Genomic DNA, 25,328 nt, shown 5'->3' with positions numbered 1-25,328 from the left:
AAGGTGGCAGTGTGAACCTGTAAAAACAATCCTGTCATTCTTCTGCTTAGGCACATGGACACAAGTCATTACAAACTGTATATTTGTTTTTTCAAATCTTGATCCTATTCAACAGAAAACATCAGCCAGATTTCTTTCCTCTGGCGCAATCCTTCCTCATTCAAATAAGGAGAGTGTAACCAAAGAACCATTCCTTCAGCAAGTATATGAAAAATAGAAGTCTTTATAAAGGAGGCCTGCACTGAAACAGCATATAACCAAAAAGAAACAATTTTGAAGGTGCATGAGAGACAGAAAGGTAACAAGGAAAGCAACATAAGAATTTCACACTTAAAAAAAATAGCAAGATTAGAGTCTACAAATACCAAGCATAGGGAGCATTTCTAATTAGCGAACAGGAGTGTATTTTTCAAAACCTACTGACAACTTGCATTAAAGTGTTCGTAAGGCATTTTGTGCATATATTCATGATCTACATCAACACCATGTTTCGCTATTGGGAATAAAAATAGCTCTTCAGGCTGCAAAGAAAACTTTCCAAACATGAGCCAATAATAAAGGGATGCGTTTGCCCAAGCCTGCAGTTCATACCTTATTGTTTTAGCTTATCTGCAGCATTCATAGTGGTTTAAATCAAAACATAGGAGATGACTTTACACATAAATGCTAGTTTGCTATTAAAAGTTACAATATGCAACAGATATTTATTTTCAGGTCTTAAAACTGGTATCACACTTCACATTTTAATTTTTTATTTGAACATTTAAGATAATTACAGTTGGAAGGTTCATGTTCCCGGTGACATCTCCCAGTAGCTGCCACCAAAGCAAAACATTCAAACATTCCACACGGTTAACAACATTACATTGTAGTTACCAAAATTACATTTAACTTTTTGTACAATTTTTTGTTTACATATTACAGATAAAGTCTATTGGGACGTCTTTTTAACAGCAGAAATCAGCTTGATTATGGTTTAATGCTAATAAAAATGAAAATTGAGGTCTGTACTGAAGGACAGTACTGTGCATGAGAGGTATTGATTTAGCACACAACACAATCTCTATGATGTACTTTGCAAACCTACTAGTAATGGATTTATATTCATAAAGCACATTGTAATTACTATAATTATTGATCAAATTTGGATAGCTAATATATTTTAGCCGTTTAAATATCCCTTGTACATTTGCTTGTTTTAGCTAAGACGGCAATACAATGTAGCTTTTTTTAAATCCCTGGAGCATTTTCATTTCATGTATATGCTTTTAATGCCTACTTTATATCATAGGCAAGTGAATTTTCTTTTTCGGATGAGAAATCCTTTATAGTATTTTTTCAAAAAACAGTGGACAATACCTATAATGACACTGATTAAATACCTATGTTGAAACATAATGCAAAAATGTTAATAATTGATACTCGCCAATATTTTGCATCACGTATTTCAAGCTTAATTACTTAATCAGTGCCAATTCACATAATGTAAAAGATGTACCCACCACTTCAGCCATTCAACAGCTCTTATTTCCTCACATGGCAAAAAATCTTACTTTGTTGAGTTCAGTCATGAAATTCACTGGTTGGCAAAAGTTTGTTTTGGGGAAGCATTGTATCCCATCAACAAATTGGAGAAGGAAGACCCAGATGTAAAATATACCATTACAAAAAACACTGTGGAAAAAATCTCTGGCAGATTAAGCAATTATTTGTAATGCAGGAATTTAAGTAAAACAAAACTGGAAGAACCTATGCAAAGAGAACAATACCAATTTTACTGAGGAATAAGTAATATTAGATGAACAGCTCAGTGAAATAAAAGCCTGCTAAAAATTTACAGGAATAAACTAAGAGAGGAGCTAATATTCTACAGTTAGAAATATTTGCTTCTGTGGATAACTCTTCCAATGAAGTATTATTGTGCCCTGACCCATAACAACCATGAAAGAACTTACTGTAGTCATCATTTGAGATACGCCGTGTCCATTATTGCACCTATATACACACAATGAAACAGCCAGCTAAAACTGTTCAAGGTAAAGGAAGTGAAATCTGAGGTTTGAATGTGAAATTGTTTGGTTCTCCTTGGATTTTGTATAGGCTATAAAATACTCTAGGTCAGCCAAAAAATAAAAAAATTAAAAAAATAATCTACAGCTAGGATCAGCTGCCTTAACAAGGACAATAACACTCCACAAAAATTCTTATCTGTGGAATTTCAGGATGTGTTATTTAATTATTCCATTTGGCTCAGAGACCATTGCAAGCCACGTTTGGAGGACAATGCAGCTGAAAGACAATATTGCTACCCCAAAATAGGCCTTTTGACCCTTTTCCCACCATGAAACAGAATTTTTAAAACTCCAAACTTCCTCTCTGAAATGATAAAGAACCAAATCGCCTTTATTAGCTGCATCTGAAACAACTAAATGCCAGTGAGGTTAAGTAGTAGATGTAGATACTAGACATTGCACATGAAAATATAAGCCATGTGTAAATTTGATTATAAGCCTTTTTCCTTCATGAATTAGTGGCATTGGATTATGACATTCTTCATGGCAGGAACAGTTTGCTTAGTGTCTAGCAGATTAGATCCTCTGTGCATGTTTGCAACATGATTCCTCATGACTCACAAAAGTATATCACAACATATTAACTATTGCAAAATTAAGCAAATAGCAGAAAGTTTATATAGACAAGTTGAAAAATACAGATAAGTGAATATTAAATAAAAAAGTTACAGCAGAATCAGTAGTTGTACATTCAGTGATATACAGTCCTGAAATTACAGGTTTCAAGAAGTTGCTTTATCTTCTTCCTTACAGGATTTGGAGGCAGGTAGAGAAATCCAGGATACCACCAGTGTAAGTTTCTTCAGTACACTGTTATACTTTGATCTTCCACCTCATTTTTATGGTCTTTAGTACGACTAGGAATGTCCACTAAATTACCATACTCCTCTTGAGAGATTCTTATGTACTTTCCCTTCTTTCCATGTTCATTTATCTGTCAAAAGTCCCTTCAGTTCTATCTACACTAGTTTGCCTCCTATTGAGAAGTCTCACTCACCTGACCTATTTCAGATCAGACTACTGATAGCCAAATTAAGTTCGCTAAGGTTCACTTGTGTTCTACCATGTCATTGCAAGCACTACATCCTTTGCAAAATATTAATATCGTGTATGGGTTAGCCATGCAAATGCAATCAAACCGACTTTGATTTAACTAGGTAATACAGACAGGGAAAAACTGTTTTAACCCTACACATACCCTGGCAGGAGCATTTTTAATCCAGTCGACTAAAATGTATTACAATTCAGCTTTAATAAAATGTGCTCAAACAGGATTGTTAAACATGAGTACAATCCTTTAAAAAATTCATATAAAGCATTCTTGTCTTAGAGTAACTAGCACCTAGGCAAATAGTGTACTTTCTAGAATTATTTTAGTGTAATGCAAAACTTAAAAGGGTGAAATAAGCAAGGTAACTAGTTTGTTCCCCCCCCCCAAAAAAAAACTGATTGTTTTTTTAATACAATCTTATTAAAACCTATTCTGAGGTAAATACCTATTCTGAGGTATTACTTAAGATTACATATATACCATACTAACACCTCATGTCCACAAATAAAGGCTAAATATAGTACGTCAAGCAAGCTATAAAAATGGGAGAAATAAATGTAGCTGGTATTCAAGTGTTACTGTACAGAAATTGTATATGCATGTAGTGCAATACTTCATGCAAGTAATGCAGAAAGTCTATATATTTACATCCAAATACATAATGTGGTCAATTAGCAAATACAGTATTTAAATTGTACTTTAATCAGTGTTTCCATTGAACCTTAATTCAGATAAATCATAACTTTTGGGGGGTGAGAGAATGAAGGACAAAGTAAAAATTATAAAGAAAACATTTTAAAGGTCTGTTCATAAAGCTTGTTCATATTAACTGTTAAACTGAACTGAGAGTAGAATGAAAGGTTACTAAAAACTGTTCGTTGGCCTTATCCAGCATTTTCAATTAAAAAGGCCACAAAGAGCCAAGTTTTACATGGTATCACTTGATTTTGTTTTTATTTTACACCAAGAGGTGAAATCAACACATTTCTTTTTAATAAAGTATACACAAATAGCCTCACTCAGAAGACACTTTTAATGCACATAAAAAAAGTATTCATCTTACAAACTGTTTTGCAATCCAAATATACAATAGCTTGGAAAACAAATATTTTAGAAAACAAAAGCCAATGTAAAAAGACTGCTAAAAACAACTAAAACAATAAAGGTTTCTGTATGGCTCTTTCTTTACAGTTTTCTTACTGCATCATCAATATCAGAAATCTGTTCCTTCAGCTGATTCCACTGTTCTGGATTTAAAGAAATACCTGAAATGCATTAAAAAAAATCCTTAGTGCAAGAGGAAAATTAAGATTCAAGAGTCTGTGCAAATTTAACCATCTTACTATATCATCAGTATTTTCACAACTAAGATTGGCATCTGAACAAAATGCCCATTACACTCAGTACAGCTAAAACTGTCGTTCACCATAAAATCTACATTTAACTTCAAGTTAAACTAGAGGTTAATCTGCTTCTGGATGCTGTTCGGCTTCAGAAGAAAATACAAAATGAATACAGCCCCTTTACAGAAAACCTTCTAGACGTGTAAGGATAATTAGAGGAAGAGAAGCTATAACTATATCTAGGAACCTGACATCAGGAAGCATTAAAGCTCTGGAAGAGCTGGAGAGGCCCAAGCTGTTTCTTTCAGGTTTCTACAAGCTAAAAATTGATCTTACCCACATGTACATTCATTATGCAGAGTTTTTTAAAGCAGCATCACAAGTACTGTGGGGTAGACAGAGTCATTACAGACTTATTACCATATCCTACTCCACCCACCAGACAAGCCTGACATTTAACTACACCTTCCCATGGACCAATTTTATGGCACTTTAAAGATCAGAAAAGTTGAAGGGGGGGGGTGCTTTCTGTTCTTGACACCAGTTAGTTCAAGCATACTATGATGTTGGTTTATCAAGTGTTCAGAGGCAGCTGTTTCCATTTTTAAAAAATCTTAAACATCATATTAAGACTTCATATAAAATTCTGCAATTAAAATCACAGCCACTTTCAACAGTTAGCATAAGTCTTACTATGGCATCAAGTATTTTCACAGTTTCTAGGGTCAGAAGGGACCTAGCAGATGGAGTCCGACCCCCTGCCATGACAGGAAAGAGTACTGGGGTGGGTCAAACGACCCCAGCCAGGTAGGCATCCAGCCTCCTCTTAAAGACCCCCAGGGTAGGAGCCAGCACCACTTCCCTTGGTTGGTTGGTTCCAGATCCTAGCCACCCTGATCATGAAGTCATGCCTCCTGATGTCTAGTCTGAATCTACCCTCTGCCAGCTTGTGACTGTTTTTCCTGGTCACTCCTGGTAGTACTCAGGGGAACAGGGACTTCCCCAGTGCCTGCTGGTCCCCTCTGACTACTTTATAACAGGCCACTAGATCCCCCTGCAGCCTTCTCTTGTGAAGGCTGAACAGGTTCAGGTCCCATACCTTCTCCTCGTAGGGCCTGCCCTGCTGCCCCCTGATCATGCGAGTGGCCCTCCTCTGGACCCTCTCCATGCTGTCCACATCCCTCCTGAAGTGCAGCGCCCAGAACTGGATGCAGTACTCCAGCTGCGGCCTGACCAGTGCCGCATAGAGGGGGAGGATCACCTCCCTGGACCTGCGTGAGATGCACCTGTGGCTTATATTATAAGCCGAATTTAATATATTCTCAAACTGGGTAGACTGAATTTACTAATCATACATATCCTCATATATAATTTCACACATACTTAATACATTCATATATACATTTTATTTCATTTATTTTACTGATTGATAGTTTGTGCGCTTCTGTGCACGCTTGAAGTCTCAAGCAGTTAAATAAATACAGAAAATAGGATAAAAATAATCTCACTAGCTTGTTTAAAGCCAAAAAATATCTGACACAAAGTGCTGCTCATGAACAAATGAGTTGTACAAACATAATTTAGTTTTAAATCAAAATCCTTTTCTTCAGAAAACTTTGCTGTAGTCTACTTTAAGAGCTGCAACAAGGTTTGAGCAGAAAATATTTTCTAAAAGCTTCTGTAATACGATGACTAAATAAGACAAACTGAACTAAGAAATTTTCTAGAATGCAGCATCTTCATCTGCCACCTGGTTTTGTTCATCGACAAATAGATAGTCTATTTCCTTCCCCTCCACCCTGCCTGTCTCTCTAATTAGGCTGAAACTGGTCTAGATTTAGAAAACACCCTTTCAACACCTGCTAAGCAAGCTCTACTGCACGAAAAGAATCATTGCCACTTAATTTGCATCTATGTAATTGGCCAACAGTTTTCATCAGTTCATAAGAGTTTATTTCACTGATTTCAGAGCAAACACTTAAGATTTTTTCTCTCTCAACTCTAAAAGCATACTTCAGCAGACATGTCTGAGAAGCTGTTAACAGTTTCCTCTGGCAAACCTGTATCCACCTGACTTGTATTTAAACATCAATCTTGGCAATTCCAAATTGAGCACCCAAGAAAGAAAAACCAGATGAAATGATTTACATACCTGGTTTGTTTTGTGGTAAAAACAATCCGACCTCCCCCCCTCCCCCAAAGGGTTTCCTGATTTTCTTCCAAATTTTCTCTCTTCTTTCTTTCAATAGCATCAACAATAAGCCATTGCTAGATTGTTAACCTATCTACATTTATCTTTCAGGTACCCTTTTTTTTGCCACAATATCCCATATAAACTGCAATCAGTTTAGTTAAATGTTTAATTAGGGAACACAATTATATTATGTATACTGGAGTACAGGAACATATTTTACTTCTATATAGTGTTGTTAATGCAAAAGTTTATCATTTCAGCAATATTTCCTGGGCACCTTGGATAGCAAAGGCTGCATCTAAAAATGTATCAAATAAACGTTACATGCAAATTAACACTTATTTTATTATTGCTTTAGAAAATGTTTGCCACAATAACATGATGGTACACATGTTCATATTGGAGTTTTATCATTATTTCTATCAAATACTGACCAATGAAGGAGCCTGGTCTGCGAAGTGCTTGCCAACTACACAATCCCAACCCATCTTGGGTCATTTATATGGATTTCTTTGTCCCTATAGACACTGCTTTTCCTATCAACCTTAAGCTTCATTTAGGGTTTTGTCCACAGGGAACTATGCAAATTTAATATCCAGCTCACACAATGAAGAAAGCGATATGTAATCCTTTTCAAAGTCTGAATTATTTAAATGTTCTTCCTATAACAATCATAAAAAATTAACTACACATTTGAAATAAGCATGTCTTAATTTATAGACACTTCATGGGATCAACCAATCTACATTACAAAGCTGAGAATGGTTGCTCTAAGACAACAAAAATAGATATTCTTTGGTACCGAATGCAGAATTTTTTCTAACATGTGGACATCACCACAATAGTGGTAACATTGACATTCATGCTATATTACAAAATTATCTAATTCCAAAATTAAATGCCTAAAACATTTGTCAATCAATAGATAATGTTGTCCAAATGCTGTCTTATAACTTTTCCACAAGGGTATAGAGTGGTTAAACCTAAGCCTCTGAAAACCAGGAAAAACAAACTGGAAATCAATGCCACTCCTGCAATATCATCTTAACTCTCTCTTCACAGGTGACAATGGCTGCAAGCCATAATTCAGTAAAAGTGGTGTCAATACTAAGTATCCAAAAGGAACAACTGAGAGGCATTAATTATACTGCTTTCCAGATATGAACTGCAATACCACCATAAAACAAACTGGATTACTGGATTCCAAAACTTCCATTGTAACCTTAACTACATTTAGAGATCAACTATTTCATTTTTAGTTCGAACTCAAATGGTTTCTTCTGGTCAACAGAACTCCAAAGTGAATGCTTCCCTTAAAAACAACTCATTTGCATTCATGCAATTCAACACAGATTAAAAAGTTTTAACTGCAAAAACTTACAATTTCAATAAAATTTAGTTCACAAAAAATGACGACATAAGAAAGCAAAAAAGCCAAAGTATAAACATTTGTTCATGCATATCACTATACCATCAGTATAGCAGATCCACTTGCTTGTGGTTAGTACTTTACTCACTTTGTCCACAGTCAAAAAAATGTCTGGTTCAAATTCAAACTTCACAGTATGATTTGTCAAAAAAGTTATCAAAACAATATGGATACCTGATTGCTTCTGTTTACATTATGAAGATATACTGCTGGGAAGAGAGGAGAATGGGGGGACATTCTCAGGCCATAATCCAATGTTCACTGGGGTCAATGGGAATCTTTCCTTAAATTTCAATAGGTACTGAACTGGGTCTTAAAGGGCACACTTCTAACTTAAAAATATTTGAAAAGAGACTTCTCAATTAACCAATCAATAATAGTTTTTTTGTTTATTAATTTTGTTCTAAAATTTAATAAAAGCGCTAACCATACTCACCAAAAATCCAGAATACTCGGAATGATAGAGAAACAGTATCTTCAATATCAACCTTGGCATCAGTACCACACTTTTCAAAATATAGTTTCATCCTTGCTAACAAGCCCTGAATTTCAATTATGCTTATTGCAGCACATGATCCTTTATTAATGTTATTAAATGGTATAGCAATCTCTTTAAAAATATTCCCATAAGGGACTCCTTGAAATCTGGAGACATTGTAGGTTTCCCCAAAAAATGTCTAGCATTTTAACTTATGCATATAACATTGTAAAAATGGAACAGTTTTCTGCAAAATTTGTCTCAAAAAAAGCTGTTTCCATTTCAGTGTTTTCAAAAGTATCTTGTCCTGTTCCAAAACTGGTAATTGATCATCATGCAGTTTATAAATTCTCATTCAATGGTAGCATGAAGTTCTTGAAGCCAAAGATCACAGTGCATCCATTCACAGGTAACCTTTATATTAACCAAGTTAGAAGCCATATTTGTAACCACAACAACTTTAGTAAAAACCAAAAGCCACTCAATATTCTAGGCTAAGACGCTTCTATAGCATTGTAGTTTCTAAAAAAAGGTAATACAAAAGCTAATATTTTATTCCTTGAATCTCATTTTGATGGAAGCTATAAACACCTGGTCCCCAACTTTAATCTACTCCAATGTAATTTTTCGGTGTAAATACTGAAGTGCAACTTTTCAAGTAAATCATAAGTTCAAGCTGTTCAAACCAAAAGTGAACTAAATTAATTATTTTTTAGTTGTATGGTTTCATGCTCCTATTCTCAAACTTGGAACCACATCCTCTTTCTGAAGGAACCAAAGACTTGACAGCAAAAACAAAAGGGGGCGGGGTGTAGTTAGAGCTGTATGAAATGATTGAATTTCGATCAGTATTAAGGTCTTCCAGTTACACTTTGAAACATTTGCTCAGGCAAGAAAAAAATATAATAAAAGGTAAGTTAAAATTCTACATTAGGAACTAACACACATAGGCTTCTTTCAGTTACAAAATATTATTGATACTTACAATTATTATACAATTATTTAAGATGCTTTCCCATTTCCCCAATAAGCCATATATTGTATATTTATACTTAATGCTAAATAACCAATGACAGAAAACAAAAGGTTACCTTTTCTACCAGGTTTCATTTCACCTTCTTGATCCATCCAGTATTCCCTAATATCAATTAGGACTTTCCCTTTAAAGTCACGAACACTCACATACCTCATTTTGCCAATCTACAAATAAAACAAATCATCAGAACAAAATTTTAGATAATTTACATAAAACAGGAATTTCTTAGCAGCACTAGATACTTTGACATGCAACACTGCACATCAGTGCAACTTATTTTAGATACAAGAGGAATGACTGGATTAAGTGTTTTCACAATGAAGTTCATCAACATTAATAAAGGTTGACCACATAAATGGATGAAAGACTTAAAAAAATTTTAAAAATTTAGTACCATCTTGCAGCTGAAATAACTGTCCGAGAATAAGCTGTGTACCTATCTAGTAATCTCCTACTTGCAAAAAAAAATCCTACCTTCTTATGCAATCTTGTCTGTCACAGGTGGAAAGTGCTAGCAAGAAAGAAATCCATTCAATTTCCCTCCCCCCACACCATTTTTTGAAATTGAGACAGTAGCAGAACTATTATCTCCTCCAACTCTAAATGTGAATATATGCTATCAGAAATCAAACAACATTTACACACATTAGATAATACAAAAATAATTTAAGTCACTCATTTTTCAACTGGATTTGGCTGGGAGTGAAGAAACGCTACTAGTCCCAATATATCTGACAAAGACTGTTTGATGCTTGGCTCCTGACTAAATCCTAATGCAAGTGAGTTAAAGCACTGGATGTCAAATCAGAATAAAAACAAATGAGTACCAGATTCCAGGGAGAGTAGATTCCCTGGAAACAACTGGCAAACAACTGGCTGATAGTGCAGAATTAACTGCACTGGGCAGAGCCATTAAAATTACTTCAATTCAAATACCATTTCTTATAAACTCAGATCTCTTGTATACAAGGTCTGAAGTTTTGCTATAGAGGAACTAGACAAGACCAATAGCAAAAATCAATGCAAAAATGTATTTATAGGCAGCATACAAATAATGCGAATATGAGGAGTGGAAATAAGAAAAACTATTCAGGGAGAACTAAAATACCAGTGACTAATCAATTTAATTAAACTATCCAGACAAAAATGAGGAGTGCCTGACCACAGAGCATACACTCTAAAAAGTTTCATTTCAAAGTGTTCCTACTGGTACAGTGACAAATAGCGCTATAAGAAGTTAATCCTTGAAGTGAATCTTAAGGTACCTTGGTGTGCAAGTATTATGGAACAATAAGCAGCAATTTTAATTAGTGTTAAATCTGGCAGGAAGCAAGAACAAGACTGAGGAGGTTCCAGTTAAGTCTCAGGTTACACAGTTGCTTGATAAGCAACTTAATTTATTAAAGGTTTGGGAAGCAGGCTCATGCACTAGATTCTAGAGGTGGCATGAAGTTTGGATGTCCTGATGCACCTTGCATGTGAAATTTAACTTTTCCATCTTCTTCACCATCATTCTCAGGGCAGTTATACATTAGAAATGTATACCATAATAAGCCCTGGTACTGCAGCAACTGCTTCCATTAACACTACAAAGTTTGACCCTGGAAGGGATCATAATCTATTCATTAGCTATTTGAAGGTTTAACTCGGTGTTTTCCAACCAGTGTGCCACCAGAAATGAACAGGTGTGCCACAGAATTTTGCTACAGCAATGAGCTACAATAGGTATGAGGATAGGGAATGCCATAACAGGTGTGCCATGGAATGCTTCTATTAAAGTATGTGTGCCTTGGGCTGGAAAAGGTTGTGAAACACTAGTTTAACTGATCAACTAGAAGAGCAATGTAACCACATTCTGAAAATAAAAGTAACAAGATAGGTAGCTCCTCTCCACCCTCCACTAAATTTTTCAATATTGCTGGAAGAGTGTACTATTTACGTTAGAACCCAAAGTTTAATATTCCGAGTGTGCTAAATGAGAACCTGGAGTATGACCCTTATTAACTTCAGGTTTCTTCAAAAATGGCCCAGAAATACAAAATGAAGTAAACTAATTTTCTTCTATAGCCATGGTGGCTTGTATAGTGATCTGGACAAAGGCAGCTAAATCCTCACAATTCTCCTATGACAAAAATAAACACTTTACTTCTTCTGCAAGTAATGATATGCCAACAAAGAGTTGTATGGCAAAAAAAAAAAACATAAGAGCAGAAATTAGAACCAAAATGTTCCTGATCTAGACCAGTCCTCCAAATCACATCATCTATCAGAAAGCTTTAGTGTAACCTAAATAGTTATAGATTTGATCTAATATAACCTGACAGGACATAGCAGATTAGAGACTGAAAATGCTGATAAGGTTCTTTAAAATATGGGAGCTAAATTAAGGAGAAGGTAGCATGATTATGTGAGTGTGCAAGTAATCAGTAAAAAGCAACAGATGGTACAATAGATGAAAGTGGTAAAACAATGGGGGGTTAAGCACAAAAGAAATGACAAATCTGCCTAATTTATGGATATATGTAGTTAACTGTTTTCCTATATTTAATACCCTAGCTTACAACTGTCACTATTTTAATTAATGCTTTCAAGTTTTCAAATTAATTTTAGTCCATATTTACTAGTAGAAGCCTCACAAAACAAAGGTAGATTTCACAGGACAAAGAACATCAAGAACCCCTTTTAATGTATAACTTTTGATCTCCAGTGTTACTTTTCAAAAGTTTTTTTTTTAATCCCACACACAGAATAAATGGCTGTGACCAGAACAGCTATAAAAAAGTCAGGCAGAAAGCAGGATAGAGTTGTACCTTATAGACTAACTGAATCAGAAATGCATAAGTTATCATGAACAGTTCACTTCATCAAATATGTGACTTCAGAGTTAGCCATGTTACTGTCAGCCATTTTATTTGAATAAATGCACCCAAGCTACAAAGGACTATCGTATGTGTACTGAAAGTATGGCAGTATTTGGGTGCAGATGAACTGTAAGTCTCATGAAATTCCACAGCTCTTTGTTGACTAGCGGTTATGACATTGGATTCCTCTCCACTGATTTGATATATGATCCTTAAAGCCACTTATATCCTCCACATAACAGTCTCCACTCTCACTTAGTAGATTGTGTTATTAAGCTATACATTGAGGGTGGAGGTTTCTAAAATGTTTGTACAGCAGCTTCAGGGTTAGAGTTATAACAGGTTTCTGCAAGAGGGTGCAGATCTTAGTTGAAGTCTCTAGATGCAGCCACACATGGTGGAGACATCATCTTGACCAGTGGCGGGCAATTATTTTGGGTGGAGGGCTGCTTACTCGGTTTTGGCAGGCTGTCAAGGGCCACATGGGCAGCCCTGCCCCTTGACAGGTGTCCCACCTCCTGGTCACCGTCTTGGAACCAATGTCAGCACCAGTGGGGCCCTGACCAGGGCACAGGCTGGCAGGAGACTGCGGAGCCGATCTGGGCTGCACCAGCAGGGAGGAGGAGGAGCTGGCCCAGCTCCAAAGAGCCCCTGCTGGCTGGGACCCCACGCTCCTGCCACCCTGCTCTGGGCCCCACAGGCACAGGCCCTGGGACACCAGTGCAGGCCCTGTGCCCCCATTGGCTCCCCGCCTGCTCACATCCGGTGCCCCCCAGCCCTGCAGTACAGGCAGGGGGCAGCACACAGCCCTGACCCCCTGCTCACCAGCAGGGAAAAAGCTGGTGCTGAGCGCAGGGAAAAGTGGCCCCTCACCTGCCCCATGGACGGTGCCACGTGCTGCAGGCACTCGCAGCCCATGCGGGGCTGTCTGGAGCAGTGGGACTGGGTTAAAAGCTGGTGCTGAGCGCGGGGGGAAGAGAGAAACCAGCCACTCCCCGCCCACACCTGACACTCCACGCTGCAGCTGCTCTCAGCCTACCTGGGGCTGCCTGTGTCTGCTCCCGACAGCCCGCGTGGGCTGCGAGCGCCTGCAGCGCAGGGCGCTGGCCATGGAGCAGGCAAGGGGCTGCTTTTCTCCATGCAGGGAAGGAGCCCAGGAAAAAGCTGAGCACCGGGGGGGGGGGGGGGGGGGGGGCAGCCCCTCCTCCATCCCACGCTCAGTGCCCCACACTGCAGGCACTCGCAGCCCACATGGGGCTGTCCGGAGTGGGCACAGGCAGCCCCACATGGGCTGCAAGCAACTGCAGTGCAGGGCACCGGGCATGGAGCGAGGAGAGGCCACTCCCCCCACCGCCTTTCCTCCCTTGCCCGGGGTCCCCCACCCCCACTTACCTGAGCTTCCCGCGCCGGGGCAGCCACATGCTCCCAACCCAGAAACCCAGCTGGGGGGTGAGGCTGGGCAGGCCCCACTGTTGTTAAGAGCTCACCGGGCTTCCTCTGGGTCCTGTCATTTTTGACAGGAACCAAGGGCAGAGAAATACAGATTTTCTACATTTTTTTTAGGGGCCCTGTGGGCCGGACAGAATGGCCTCGCAGGCCAGATCCGGCCTGTGGGCTGTATTTTGCCCACCCCGATCTTGACTCATTAGTTCAGCTTGGAGTGACTTCACCTTAAATTGCCACACAGTACAACAGTCCAGATCAAAGTGCATTTCCACAGATGTCACACTGAATTACTATTTATGGCTTAGTTATAAGCTCTATATTAAATAGAAATATAATACATGCTTGAACCTCAAAAAAATTACTACTGTGAAAAAGGCAGGATACTGGGAATAAACAATACAACCAATAAAGCAAAATTAAAATGAACCGTAACAGCTTAGATTCTATTACTGAATCATAAAATTGCTTCTTCTCACAAATTAATTTTTAGGCCAGGAGAATGTCAAGAAATTCAATGTTATGTTACCTAGAAAGAAAATGAATATATTCAAGTCTCTTCCTAAAAATGTATAAAACAAACAATTATCAAAATACTAGCCAATTGCCCATCACAGATGGTGACAATGGAAGGGGGGAGGGGCAGGCCAAAGCCTCCCCCCCCTCCCCCACAGCATCTGATCCCACTCCCCCCTCCTGCAACAATGCCACTGTCACCCATGGCGGGGGAGTCAGGGCAGTGAGGCCTTGCCTCCACCCATCAGAGCAGGGCAGGGGGGGCGATGCCAGTGCAGCTCCATTGCCAACACCTCCAAGGAGCAGGGCTGCACTGGCCTCACCCCCCTGCTCCGGCCCTGTGTCCCTGCCATCATGGCAGCGTGTTGCCACCTGCCCCAATGCTTCTTTGCACTTTGACTGGCTGTTTCTCAGATTAAGGTTTTTATAATATTAGAATATGCTATTTAAGGATCCCTCTAACCCAGGAGTCAGCAGTGTTTTTGAGCACAGTGCCAAAAACACCTGCAACTACAACTTCTAAGATGTTGGCATGCCAGGGGCAGATGATGGGAGAGCCACAAGGGGCCCAATTCTTGGTGTTGCAGTGCAGCCCCAGCCCTGCCATCCGCCCCGTCATATGCATGCCAAGCAAAATGCCTTCACATAGTCCCCTGTACAGGTGCCAGTGTAAGCTACCTACCCCTCCACTAACCAATTCTTCCAAGTCAGGGGTTGTCAGTTTTACCTGAAACATATTCTCATCTCTGTTACTGCTTTGCTTAGAGGAAGCTGCGCCTTTAGAACTTTCGCCAGTCTTTTGTTTCTTTACAGGTTTTTCTGGAGCTGCTTGCTTTTTCCTCTTTGCCTTGAACAAAAAAAAAAAACAACCAACAGTAATACAAAGAACATCTCATCCTGTTAGTTTTTGAAACAGTAACGTTATAGACCAAAAGGAACTATTATGCAATCCATTTGCCTACAACTACTGGATTCTTCAATACCATGCACCTGGTCTAGGATTTTCATCACTGTCCTAACACAGGCCTACTTGTGTTCACATTGAAATTAACTGTAATAACTTTCACCAATTCCAGAGGGAGCAGAATTAGGCAATACAAGAAATTTTAAAAGATCCTACCCGCAGCATTTTATCCACTGGCCTTGCCCCAGTAAAGTTAGCCTTCTTTGTAAAACAACTTTAAGAGCAGCTGTGGCTTTTGGTCAATTAGGAAACTAAATATTGGCAGACAATTTCCAGTGAAGAATGAGGGGTTGGGAAAGGGAGAAATTTGGCTAGACAGTAGTGCTCAACTTTTTCAGCTGGCAGGCCAGATGGGCAGTGCCTGATCCCTCTGCAGGCCAGACACACCAGGGCCCCATCCAGCCATGCAGGGGGGGTAGCCTGCCCCATTCCAGCCACATGATGGAAGGGAGCTTGGTCCAGCTCCCACCTGGCCCCAAAGTGGGAAGGGGATCATAAATGAGCTGGTGGGGGGTTGCTATGGTCCAGCCCTAAACAAGCCACCCGGGCTTGGCCCTGAGGGAAAAAGAGAGCATGGCCCAGCCCAGACCTGGCCAAATGGAAGAAAGGATAAGTGGTGCAGCCCAGCCCCACAGGGGGAAGAAAGGGGGTGCAGCATGGCCCCAAATCCACCCTGGGGAGGGAAGGGGGTATGGTCTGGCTTCAACGTAGTCACACAGGGAGAGGGTCGTGCCACAGCTGTGGGGTAGAGTGGCAATATGAACTGCCACTACTTTCTGCTGCCACACTGCCCGAGCTGCAGGGAGGGAGGCCTGCAAGCTGCATTCCAAGGCTCCATAGGTCACATAAGGCACACAGACTACAGGTTGAGCACCCCTGGGCTAGACAACTCGCATGACAAGAATGGGCACTGGTGTGAAAAAAGGAAAAACAACCTCAATCTGTAATACAGGAGAAAGTTTAAGATACTGTTTTAGTGGCACCTCACACCCATAAGGTACAATCTATACATCACACACACACAAAGTAGTGATAGACACAAGAAAAATTGTGATGAAATAGGGAGATTTTATTTATATCATTGGACTGGTTCAGTCATTAAATAGGGGTAGTTTGGGGGCAGGGAAAGATATCCAGTACACACCCAAATCAAACATCTAGCAGATACATAGATAGTAGTTTATTTTTAACCAGTATTTTAATGATGTTTGCCTGAAAAATGCAGTAGCTGCCCATTATTATTTAACAGAGATGATTGTAGGATAAATATGAACAGACTTAATAGTTTAATTCAGTTATTAAAGTCACAAGAAATACATCCTTGATGGCGAGAAGAATCTCAGTCTAATATGGTAAGAAGGTGCTAGGAATATGATCATGTTATTGCATGTTTCTCACTGTTTTGTTACATGGAAATGATATGTTCGCTGCTCACATGTCACAACTTCCTATGTGAACATGTATAAAAGGGGATATGAATGATTAAAAAAAAAATTCAACTAGACATTTAAAATATGCTTATCCATGTAGCTTAAGTCTGAAGGAGTTTCCATCCCTAACAGAGCTAACAGATAGATCTATAGCAAGTCTGTGACTGGTGAAGAGTGAAAGTAGATGTGAAGACAAATTCAGAAAACTAGGCCGGGAAATGGAGAGGAGGAAACAAAAAACAAAAAAGACAGAAAACCTTTGTTCTCAAGCTTGCATATCACAACGATGAGTGTTATAAATTTGTCAGAATATCTGCCAGGGACTCCAGAGCTAACAGTGGAGATAAGTTTAGTGTTCTTATGCTTGCTACAAACATCTGAATTCCAAGAACCCTGAGGCTACATGCCATAAGTGAAACACTAAGTACTAATGGGAACAGGAAGCAATCAAGCTTTAAACAAAAAGATAAAAGAAAACTTCATTCTATAACTAGAAGCATCTTACCTATCAATCATTGATTCTGGTTTTTAAGAAGTTTGATATGACATACTAATAAGATATGCACATTTTGACAGAATACACTCTGGCATCCTCATCCAAACGCAAGTAATTTTTTTGCTGTTTTAGTTACTAAAGTAATAAATATTCACCTTTTTGTCAACTTCACTATCTGAATCACTTGCAGATGAGCTTGAAGACACAAGTTCCTTTGATTTAGGCATTCTGGAGAGAAGAAAGATCATGTGAACATACTGTACAGGAAAAACTTTCTTTTGAGACTGGAAAGCACTCTGCACACCTATGTGGATTCATCCTTCATAACTTATTCAAATCCCTTCCAAGACTCCTACTGCCTTGAAACTTATAGAAGAGGCAGGAAGAAGCTAACAGAACATTCAGCATGCACGTCAGACTAATAGTATGATCTTATTAATCACCCTTATGCTTCCTCTCCAGTTTTTTTTTTCCATTTTTGGATGCATTGCCTCAAATATCTAGTCACAGATTGCCAGCTCTTTTTGAGATACCAAGCATGCACATATCAGAAACAGATGAACCGTTCATTCTAAGTTATGGAGGATTTCATTTATCATCAACTCTACTTATTTGCATATTTCTGCATTTGATATTTTAAACATGAATATTTAAATGATAGCAACTGACATTATGGACAATATGACCTAGTAAACGGCATCCTGCTCTCACATATTGCTAGATAATCTACTTCGTTTACCAAGTCATAGTGAGACACTGACAAAGAGAACAGAACCAGTGTCAAGCTTCTAAAAAAAAAAGGCAAAAAATGTTGCAATTATACCATATTTACTCAATTCAAAGACAAGATTTTTCCCCAGTTGGCATGGAGAAAAAAGCCCCTCATCTTATAATCACAGAGAAGGAAATCTCACTAAATACATGGCCTATCATTAAACTGCTGCCAAAAGCAGCATGTGCTTAGCAATGGAAACCAACTATGAAGTTGATTAAATGCAGCCAACACTGAGCATGGCTATAAAACACATGGCCTACAAAGCCAAAACAGTTCCAAATTAAGTTCCAAGTTCAATAGTTCAAGTCTGTGCGAGCTACCACTGGCATGTGTCATATGTCTAAGACTCATCAGTCTGGGGCTTCAGATACTCCAGATCCATGGCAGGCATCCTATTTGCAATCCCCGAATGGCTCTGGAGTAAGCATCCCCTAGTCTCACTTGGACCTAGCCAAAAAGCTGAAGGAGCAAGCTAGGGGGTAAGCCTGAAAACAATCCCCCATCACCATAAGGTGTATAGCCAAGATCCTCACAGTTTATGGCATTTGTAGATACTTGCAGGAGTCAGCCTGCCCACAATGCAAGGAATAAGCCTTCATCCTCTAACTACACTTGAGTCATTCAAGCCCAAGATGGTATCACCCCTGCCTTGGAGTCTGATTTTTTTTTTCTTTAATTTTGAGTCTTGGGCAAAATCAGTTCCAAATTCCATCTGCTGAACAGAGTTCAATCATTCATGCCTGTGCAGTGCTACCGCTGGCAAGTATCCTACCTCCCAGACTTCAGCCTGGGGCTTCAGATATTCCCAAATCTATGGGAGACATCCCACACACAAGCCCCAAACCCAGATGCCTTGGAATTCAGATGCCCCCTAAGCTCACTTGCTCCCAGGCAAAAGGCTGGAGTACAAACCAGAGAGAAAGCCTGAGAGCAATCCTCCATCACCATAAATTGTGTGGCCGAGACCCTGGCATTTGTAGACTCTCACAGGGGTTGGCCTGTCTGGAGTGCAAGGGACAGGCCTTCACCCTCTAACTACACCAAGTCATTCAAGGCTAAAAAGCACATAAAACCACCTGGGTCAAAAACCATTTTTTTCTCTTTTTAATTTGGTCTTTCAGGCCAAATCAGCTAAATTGGTTCCAAATTCTGTAAGACTAAAAGGAGCTCAATCATTCAAGTCTGTGTGGTGCTACCATTGGCAAATATCCTATCTCCCAGATTCTTCAGCCTGGGGCTTCAGACACTCCCAAATCCATGGCAGAAATCCTACATGGAGGCCCCTAGCACAAAGGCCTTTGAGTTCAGATACGCACACCCTCCCCCCCGAATCTCACTTGCCCTTAGCCAAAAGGCCAAAGGAACAACTTAGGGAGAAATCCCACATCATAAAAAATAAAGGATGTAGCTGAGAACCTCCCATTGGGAGGCTATAGACTCTCATAGAGGGGGGGTTGCCCACAGTACACTGGACAGGTTTTCACCTTTAAAACACACAACGCCATTCATGGTAATCCTGGTTTGGCCTGGCAATCATGGCATCTCCCCTTGATTTTAGCCAAAAGGCCAAGCAGAAGCTCTTAGCCAAAAGGTGAAAAAAAAGTTGCCTTGCTTGCTCCTAACTGAAAGGCCAACATATACTAGCGCCCATTAAGGGCAATCCCCCTCACTACCTGCTTTTTTTCCAAGTCATTGAGAGCCATGACATTGCTCTTTCATATTGGGGAAGTGATTATTCTGCCCTATTCAGAACTGTTGAGGCCTCACTGGAGTACTCTGTCCAGTTTTGGTTACAATACTTCGAGGAAAACATGACAAACTGAAGAGAATCTAGAGTAGAGAAGTTATTAGAGATCTAAAAAAAAACACGACAAGCTGCTGGGTGACAATTCTGCGGTACTAATTTGCATACCAGCACTGGCATGCAAGGTCAGATTACAGGGACTGTGTCTTTTATCTGCATGTCCTCTATTGGTATGCATGGTCGAGCGAGTGAAGAACCCTTCTGTGCTTGTTTTAACTGAGATAACGCATTTTTAACCGCTTTTATTCTGAATGTAAGAGGCCAGTGAAGACAGGTGTTTATGCACTGTCTAAAGTTGTAAAGTTCATAAGGGGACTGATGCTGTAAAGAAAGTTGAATAAATGTAACTCGGGGGTCAGTGCTCGCTATAACCTCATGGACATCTAAAGGCAAAGGGACCCTTCAGCTCAGGAATTGCAACATGCTGGCCTGGCAGGGAAAAACACTATGACCATCAAGGTGGTTGGGGAAAACCACTCTCCTGGCATGGGGTAGTACCTGTGGAGGTTATGCATAATCAACCTTCCACTTTCAGTGTGAAGATCTTGGCTTTATGCCCTCTTTATGGGAAGGGAAAACTCCTTTCTAGCTTGCTCCTGGGACCTTATGGCTGAGAGCAAGTAAAACTCAGGGGCAGCTGAACCCCATACCTACTAAAACGTTTGGAAACATCTGAAGCCCCAGGTGGGGTGGAGAATGTTTGCTGGTAGTAGGGCCACTTATAGTTCTTGACTGACTCACGGATTTGGACTTGTTTTGGCCAATTTGGATTGGAACACAAAACCCCTTTCCCTCCAACTTTCCTAACTTTGAGAAATGTGATTGTGCAATTGACTTGACTGTACCTGCGCTTTCTCTTTTGGCTTTGTTCCATTGGCCGTTTGGTTAGGAACAAGTATGACTAGGTACCTGAACGTCAAGACCTTTGGGCTCAGGGTGTGCATGCAAGGCAAGTATCATGGATTTGGGCACACTTGAAGAGTGTCTGAAGTCCCAGACAGATGGGTCTCCAAAAGAGAAAATTTGCCCAGTGGTAGACCCACACAGTGCTGCTCAAAACTACGTTTATGAAACCTATTCTGAAACGTGCAGCCATTTCAAAAAGTAACATGCATCAATCCTGGACAAACTAAGTCTATGGGTACTGTCTGCAAATTGCTACAGCCAGAGTCTGATAGTAAGGGGAGGGAGAAGGGGCTGCCAGGAGAAAAAGCTGGGGAAAAGCAGAGAACAAAGAATCATCTGATCTCCCCCTCCTTACCCCCACCCCTTGATTTATTTTCCCTGCTATAGCAGTGGAAAGAGGACAAATTCAAGGAAATCCTCCAACAATTAGATTCAATATCTGAAAAATTACAACAAGTGTACACGTTTTTCAGATACTGAATCTACTTATCAGGGCGTTGCCTTATAATTGAAGATGTCTTCTATTCAAGCAAATATGGTCAATTAATATTTGTGTTTTGTACCCCTCGTTTGGCAACAAATTTGTCAGGCAAACTCAAGGCAGACTTTTAAGGACCAAATTTCATTAAGCGCACCCTCGTCTGTTTGAATGAGCAATGGTAGATATGCGCCTACCCTCCCATCTGCTCTACAAGACATACAGTTACGTACAACCCATGAACATCTGGCCTGACAACGACCAGTTCTCTGCCTCCTCGTGCCTTGCTTGTCTCTCTCAAAAGTGGGGGAGGGAGGGAAGCTCCTAGGAAAGGAGCGATTTACAGTGGGGGCTGAACCTGTGACACCAGCTTGTTTCGAGTAGCAGGAAGAGGATTACCCTGGGGAAGAAAATGGGTCAGGGTGACAAGGGTGGAAGGAGACCCAGAGTAGGACACAGGATAGGGCTCAGGACCAGGGCAAGGCGAGGGAGCCTAAGGGACAGAGGGAGGGAGAAGGAGACTTGGGTGAGGCCTGCAGGAGGGAAAGGGAAGGGGCACTTGGAAACAGGACTGTTGAGGACCCACCACAGGGCTGGGCAAAGACCAAGACAAGGGATGGGGGTGGGAACACTGGGGGTGGGAACCCACCTGCCCCCGAGGAAGGGGAAGGGCCAGGCAGGGGCCGCCACAGGACTGGGAAGAGGGAGAGACACAGGGAGCGGAGCCCACAGGGCCCGGGCAGGGAAGGGGCAACCCCGGGACAGGAGCCGAGGGAAGGCGCAGCCAGCCCCCGGGGAAGAGGCTCCAGGCGCCGCTGTGCCCCCCACACCCACCCGGGAGGGGCCGGGGTGGGCCAGGCCGGGCCCCGGGGACGCGGGGGTCTGGGCGGGCGGGTCCCAGCCGCCATTTTCTCCCTCGCTCCGAGGTTCTTTCTTTGGCCCCCCAACATGGCAGCTCCCCGTGGCTGCGGCTCCTCCTCCCGCTCCGCTCCGCCCCAGCCGGGCCCGCGGCAGAGCGGAGCCGTGCGCCCCCGAGCGCAGGGTGACGTGGGGCCCGAGCGCGGAACCTGCCACCGCCCCGCGCCCCCAGCCCGTGGCGGGGAGACAAGATGGCGGTGGCCGCCCCCCGGGCCGGCTGCGGGCGCGGACCCCCAGCACTCACGTCCCGTCCCGTCCTGTCCCACTCCGCGTACAGCTACGCTCCGCACCGCTACACAGGCGGAAATGACGTCTCCGGCCAGGCCCCGCCTGCGCCTCCACCTTGCACCACGTGGGGGGGCGGGGCTTAAGGGGGCCCCAGAGCTTGCGCGGTGGGGTTTGGGGTAGTGTGGCTCGTGGTTGGGAGTGGGGGTCGTGGGGCGGGATCGGCCGCGGGCTGAGCGTAGGCCCCGGGGAGCGTTGGTAGCTGGGCTGAGGCACAAGTGGCACGGGCAGCCTCAGGGCCCAAAGCAGATTGGAAAGGGAGCAGAAAGCGGAGCAGTGGATAGGGCAAGGGAGCAGATAGCAGACCAGCAGATAGGGCAAGGAGCAGAAAATAGAGTGGCTGACTGGGGAGGGAGCACAGGATATAGCAGAAAGCAGGGAGCACAGGGCAGGGAGTAGGAAGCAAAGCAGGAGCAGGGGAGCAGAGTGGTGCTGGGGGGAAGGGTGCAAGCATTAGTGTTTTGGCAGAAAGGTTGGCCCCCACTGCAGTAGCTACTGAACAGTCCCCTGGTTAATCTCCTGAGGGTTGGTTCTGAATGCTGACACATCTAGTGTTCGAGAACGGGTAGAGCCTTACACAGTATTGCTGCCAGCCCTGCAGCCAGAGACCATCATTTGTCCAGCGGTGTCATTTTGCATAAACACTACATTCACCCTGTGGTCTCTTGCCTGTTTGTGTAGCTCTCCTTGTCCAAGACCTGCAGGGGCTGCGTGAGGATGTGTTCCAGCGCTCCCGGCCGTCCTCCAAAGTGTTCTGTCTGTGCCCTCCCCCGACCTTTTGATCTGAAAGAATCAGAAGCATATTATCTGTTGGTGAATCCCAGTATTGTCAGTCCTAAACATTCAAAATATCAGCTTAAAAATAATATTAAAAATTTCTTCCTTTGCTTTTTGAGCCTCTTAAGTTGCACACACATTTTCAAGCTTTCCTTTAAAAGTATGTAGGGTTTTTTTAATTTTCTGGAAAAGTTGGACTTGAGTCACTTGACTTCAGGACCATGTGCTTTGAGAAAAATATTGGAAGACCTGTGATAAAAATTGCAATAGTTGACATAAGTACATTATCCTTCTGACACACATTCTTGAGAAAGAAGGTATAATTGGGCAGCTAAGTCAGTCTCTGGGTTAATAATTACTGAGGTTAAGCTAAGTCAGTTATTTAGCAGCTTCTACATCCACAGAAAAATTACAGCTGTCTTTATAACTCAGAACTGTGGGGAAAAATTACCAGCCCCATGGTCAAGTCTTGTTTTTCTTCCCCAGTCCTTCTGCTTAGGTTGTAAATTCTTTATCAGAAAACCTCTAAATCAGGGGTGGGCAACCTACAGCCCACCTGCCAGTTCTGGTCTGCAGAACCTTTGACTCTGGCCCACAGATGGGGCTTCAGTAGCACCTGGCAACATAGGACACCTTCTGCAGATGCTCTTTCCATGCCACCATGAGGAGAAGCACTGGCTGGGGACATTTTCCTGGAGCCAGTGGGGAGACAAGCAGCAGTGGTGCCAGGATCTTGACACCCATCTACCTGCTCACCTCCAACCTGTGATGAGTTATTCTGACCCACAGTCAGAAAAGGTTGCCTACCCCTACTCTCTATCATTACATAGTCTAAACATCTCTTTATTACATAGGCTGGTTGTGTCCATCCTGATTAAATATCAGTGTGGCAACAATTTTCAGAGAATGCCCAAGATAAACAGGCATTCTGAAGAATCCTCAAGCTGCTCACCCTGTACTGAATACTTCTCTTGTACTAACATGACTCTTGAGTGCTTAGCAAACTTCATATATTAGGGTCCTTCACTGGTTTCAGCCACTGACAATACTGGCCTTGTGTACAGCTGCACCTCTAGAAATGTAATATATGTCTCATCCAATGCACCAAATGCCCTGATGGAAAATACATAGGAGAGACAAACAACAACTGCGCACCAGAATGAACACACGCCAGAAATCTATTAAAGACAAGAATACCCAATAACTGGGGGGGGGGCACATTTCTCACAAGAAAACCACTCTCTTTCCAATTTCATTCTAACCCTCAAAGGAATTTACAAAACACCTTTCACAGATGAACCTATGAACTGCACTTCATCAACCTCCTAGACACAAAAAATCATGGACTCTGGACACAAAAAAATATGGACTAAATTAAGACAATGGATTTATGACATATTATAACCTTCCTGACATCTGACTTCCCAGGTATCTCTCCACTATTTACCAAGCTACAGTCATTCCTTGCCTCTTCCCACCCCCCTCCCCACCCCCATCCTCTCATCCACTGACTCCTCAATTTACATCTTCACTGACTGCCTTTCTTGCATGCAGCCCAGCCTCTGGCTTCCTTACTATTCATTCCATCCAGGAAGAGCACACACCAACTGCAAATGCTTCCTTAGCCTGATGAATGGTATTTAAACCCAAAAGCTTGCTAAGAAGAATTTTTCCATCTATTTGAGTTGGTCTAATTAAAGATATCAGATTTACCCGAAGAATCTTTTCTGCCTATGTCCTTAGACCAACACGGCTACAACCTACACAGCCTTGTCTACACTCACTTGTAGTAGCAAACAGCAGCTGCACTCAGAGCACTCCTGCATCCCAGTACCACTGCAATTATACCAGAGTACCAAGTACATCCTGGGAAGCAATAGCTGCTGAAAGGACTGGTGCCCAGCAGCAGATACAAGAGTGTTTATATGTGCCTTCTGTCAGCTGCCAATATGCAGCAGAAGCTTCACTTAGCTTGACAGAGATGGTTTAATTTGGCTGACAAAAAAGAAGTTTCTGCCACGACAAAGGAGCTTTGAGTATGAATGCATGTGACATTTGTTTGGGGTTTTTTG

General features: G+C 41.6%; 1 protein-coding gene across 2 annotated transcripts; it reads right to left on the bottom strand.

Moving 5' to 3' along the window:
* Nucleotides 1-3,500: 3,500 nt before the first annotated feature.
* On the bottom strand, nt 3,501-22,566 carry SUB1 (SUB1 regulator of transcription). Of its 2 annotated transcripts, none has more exons than XM_090037907.1 (5): nt 22,439-22,566; nt 17,469-17,541; nt 15,151-15,270; nt 9,659-9,767; nt 3,501-4,388 (listed from the first exon to the last, which is right to left on the bottom strand). In XM_090037907.1, the coding sequence occupies exons 2-5, from the start codon at nt 17,538-17,540 to the stop codon at nt 4,309-4,311; spliced, it is 381 nt and encodes a 126-aa protein (XP_089894033.1). In that variant the 5' UTR covers nt 17,541; nt 22,439-22,566; the 3' UTR covers nt 3,501-4,308. The 2 variants fall into 2 exon arrangements, with proteins under 2 accessions (XP_089894033.1, XP_089894032.1); XM_090037906.1 differs by lacking the exon at nt 22,439-22,566 and adding an exon at nt 22,111-22,129.
* Between the last annotated feature and the right edge of the window lie 2,762 nt (nt 22,567-25,328).

This window comes from Crocodylus siamensis, chromosome 3 (genome assembly GCF_052110815.1).
Source record: "Crocodylus siamensis isolate JL-2025a chromosome 3, ASM5211081v1, whole genome shotgun sequence".
NCBI lineage: Eukaryota > Metazoa > Chordata > Crocodylia > Crocodylidae > Crocodylus > Crocodylus siamensis.
Note: the sequence above shows the minus strand (reverse complement) of the source record. Positions and strands in the feature narration are given on the sequence as shown.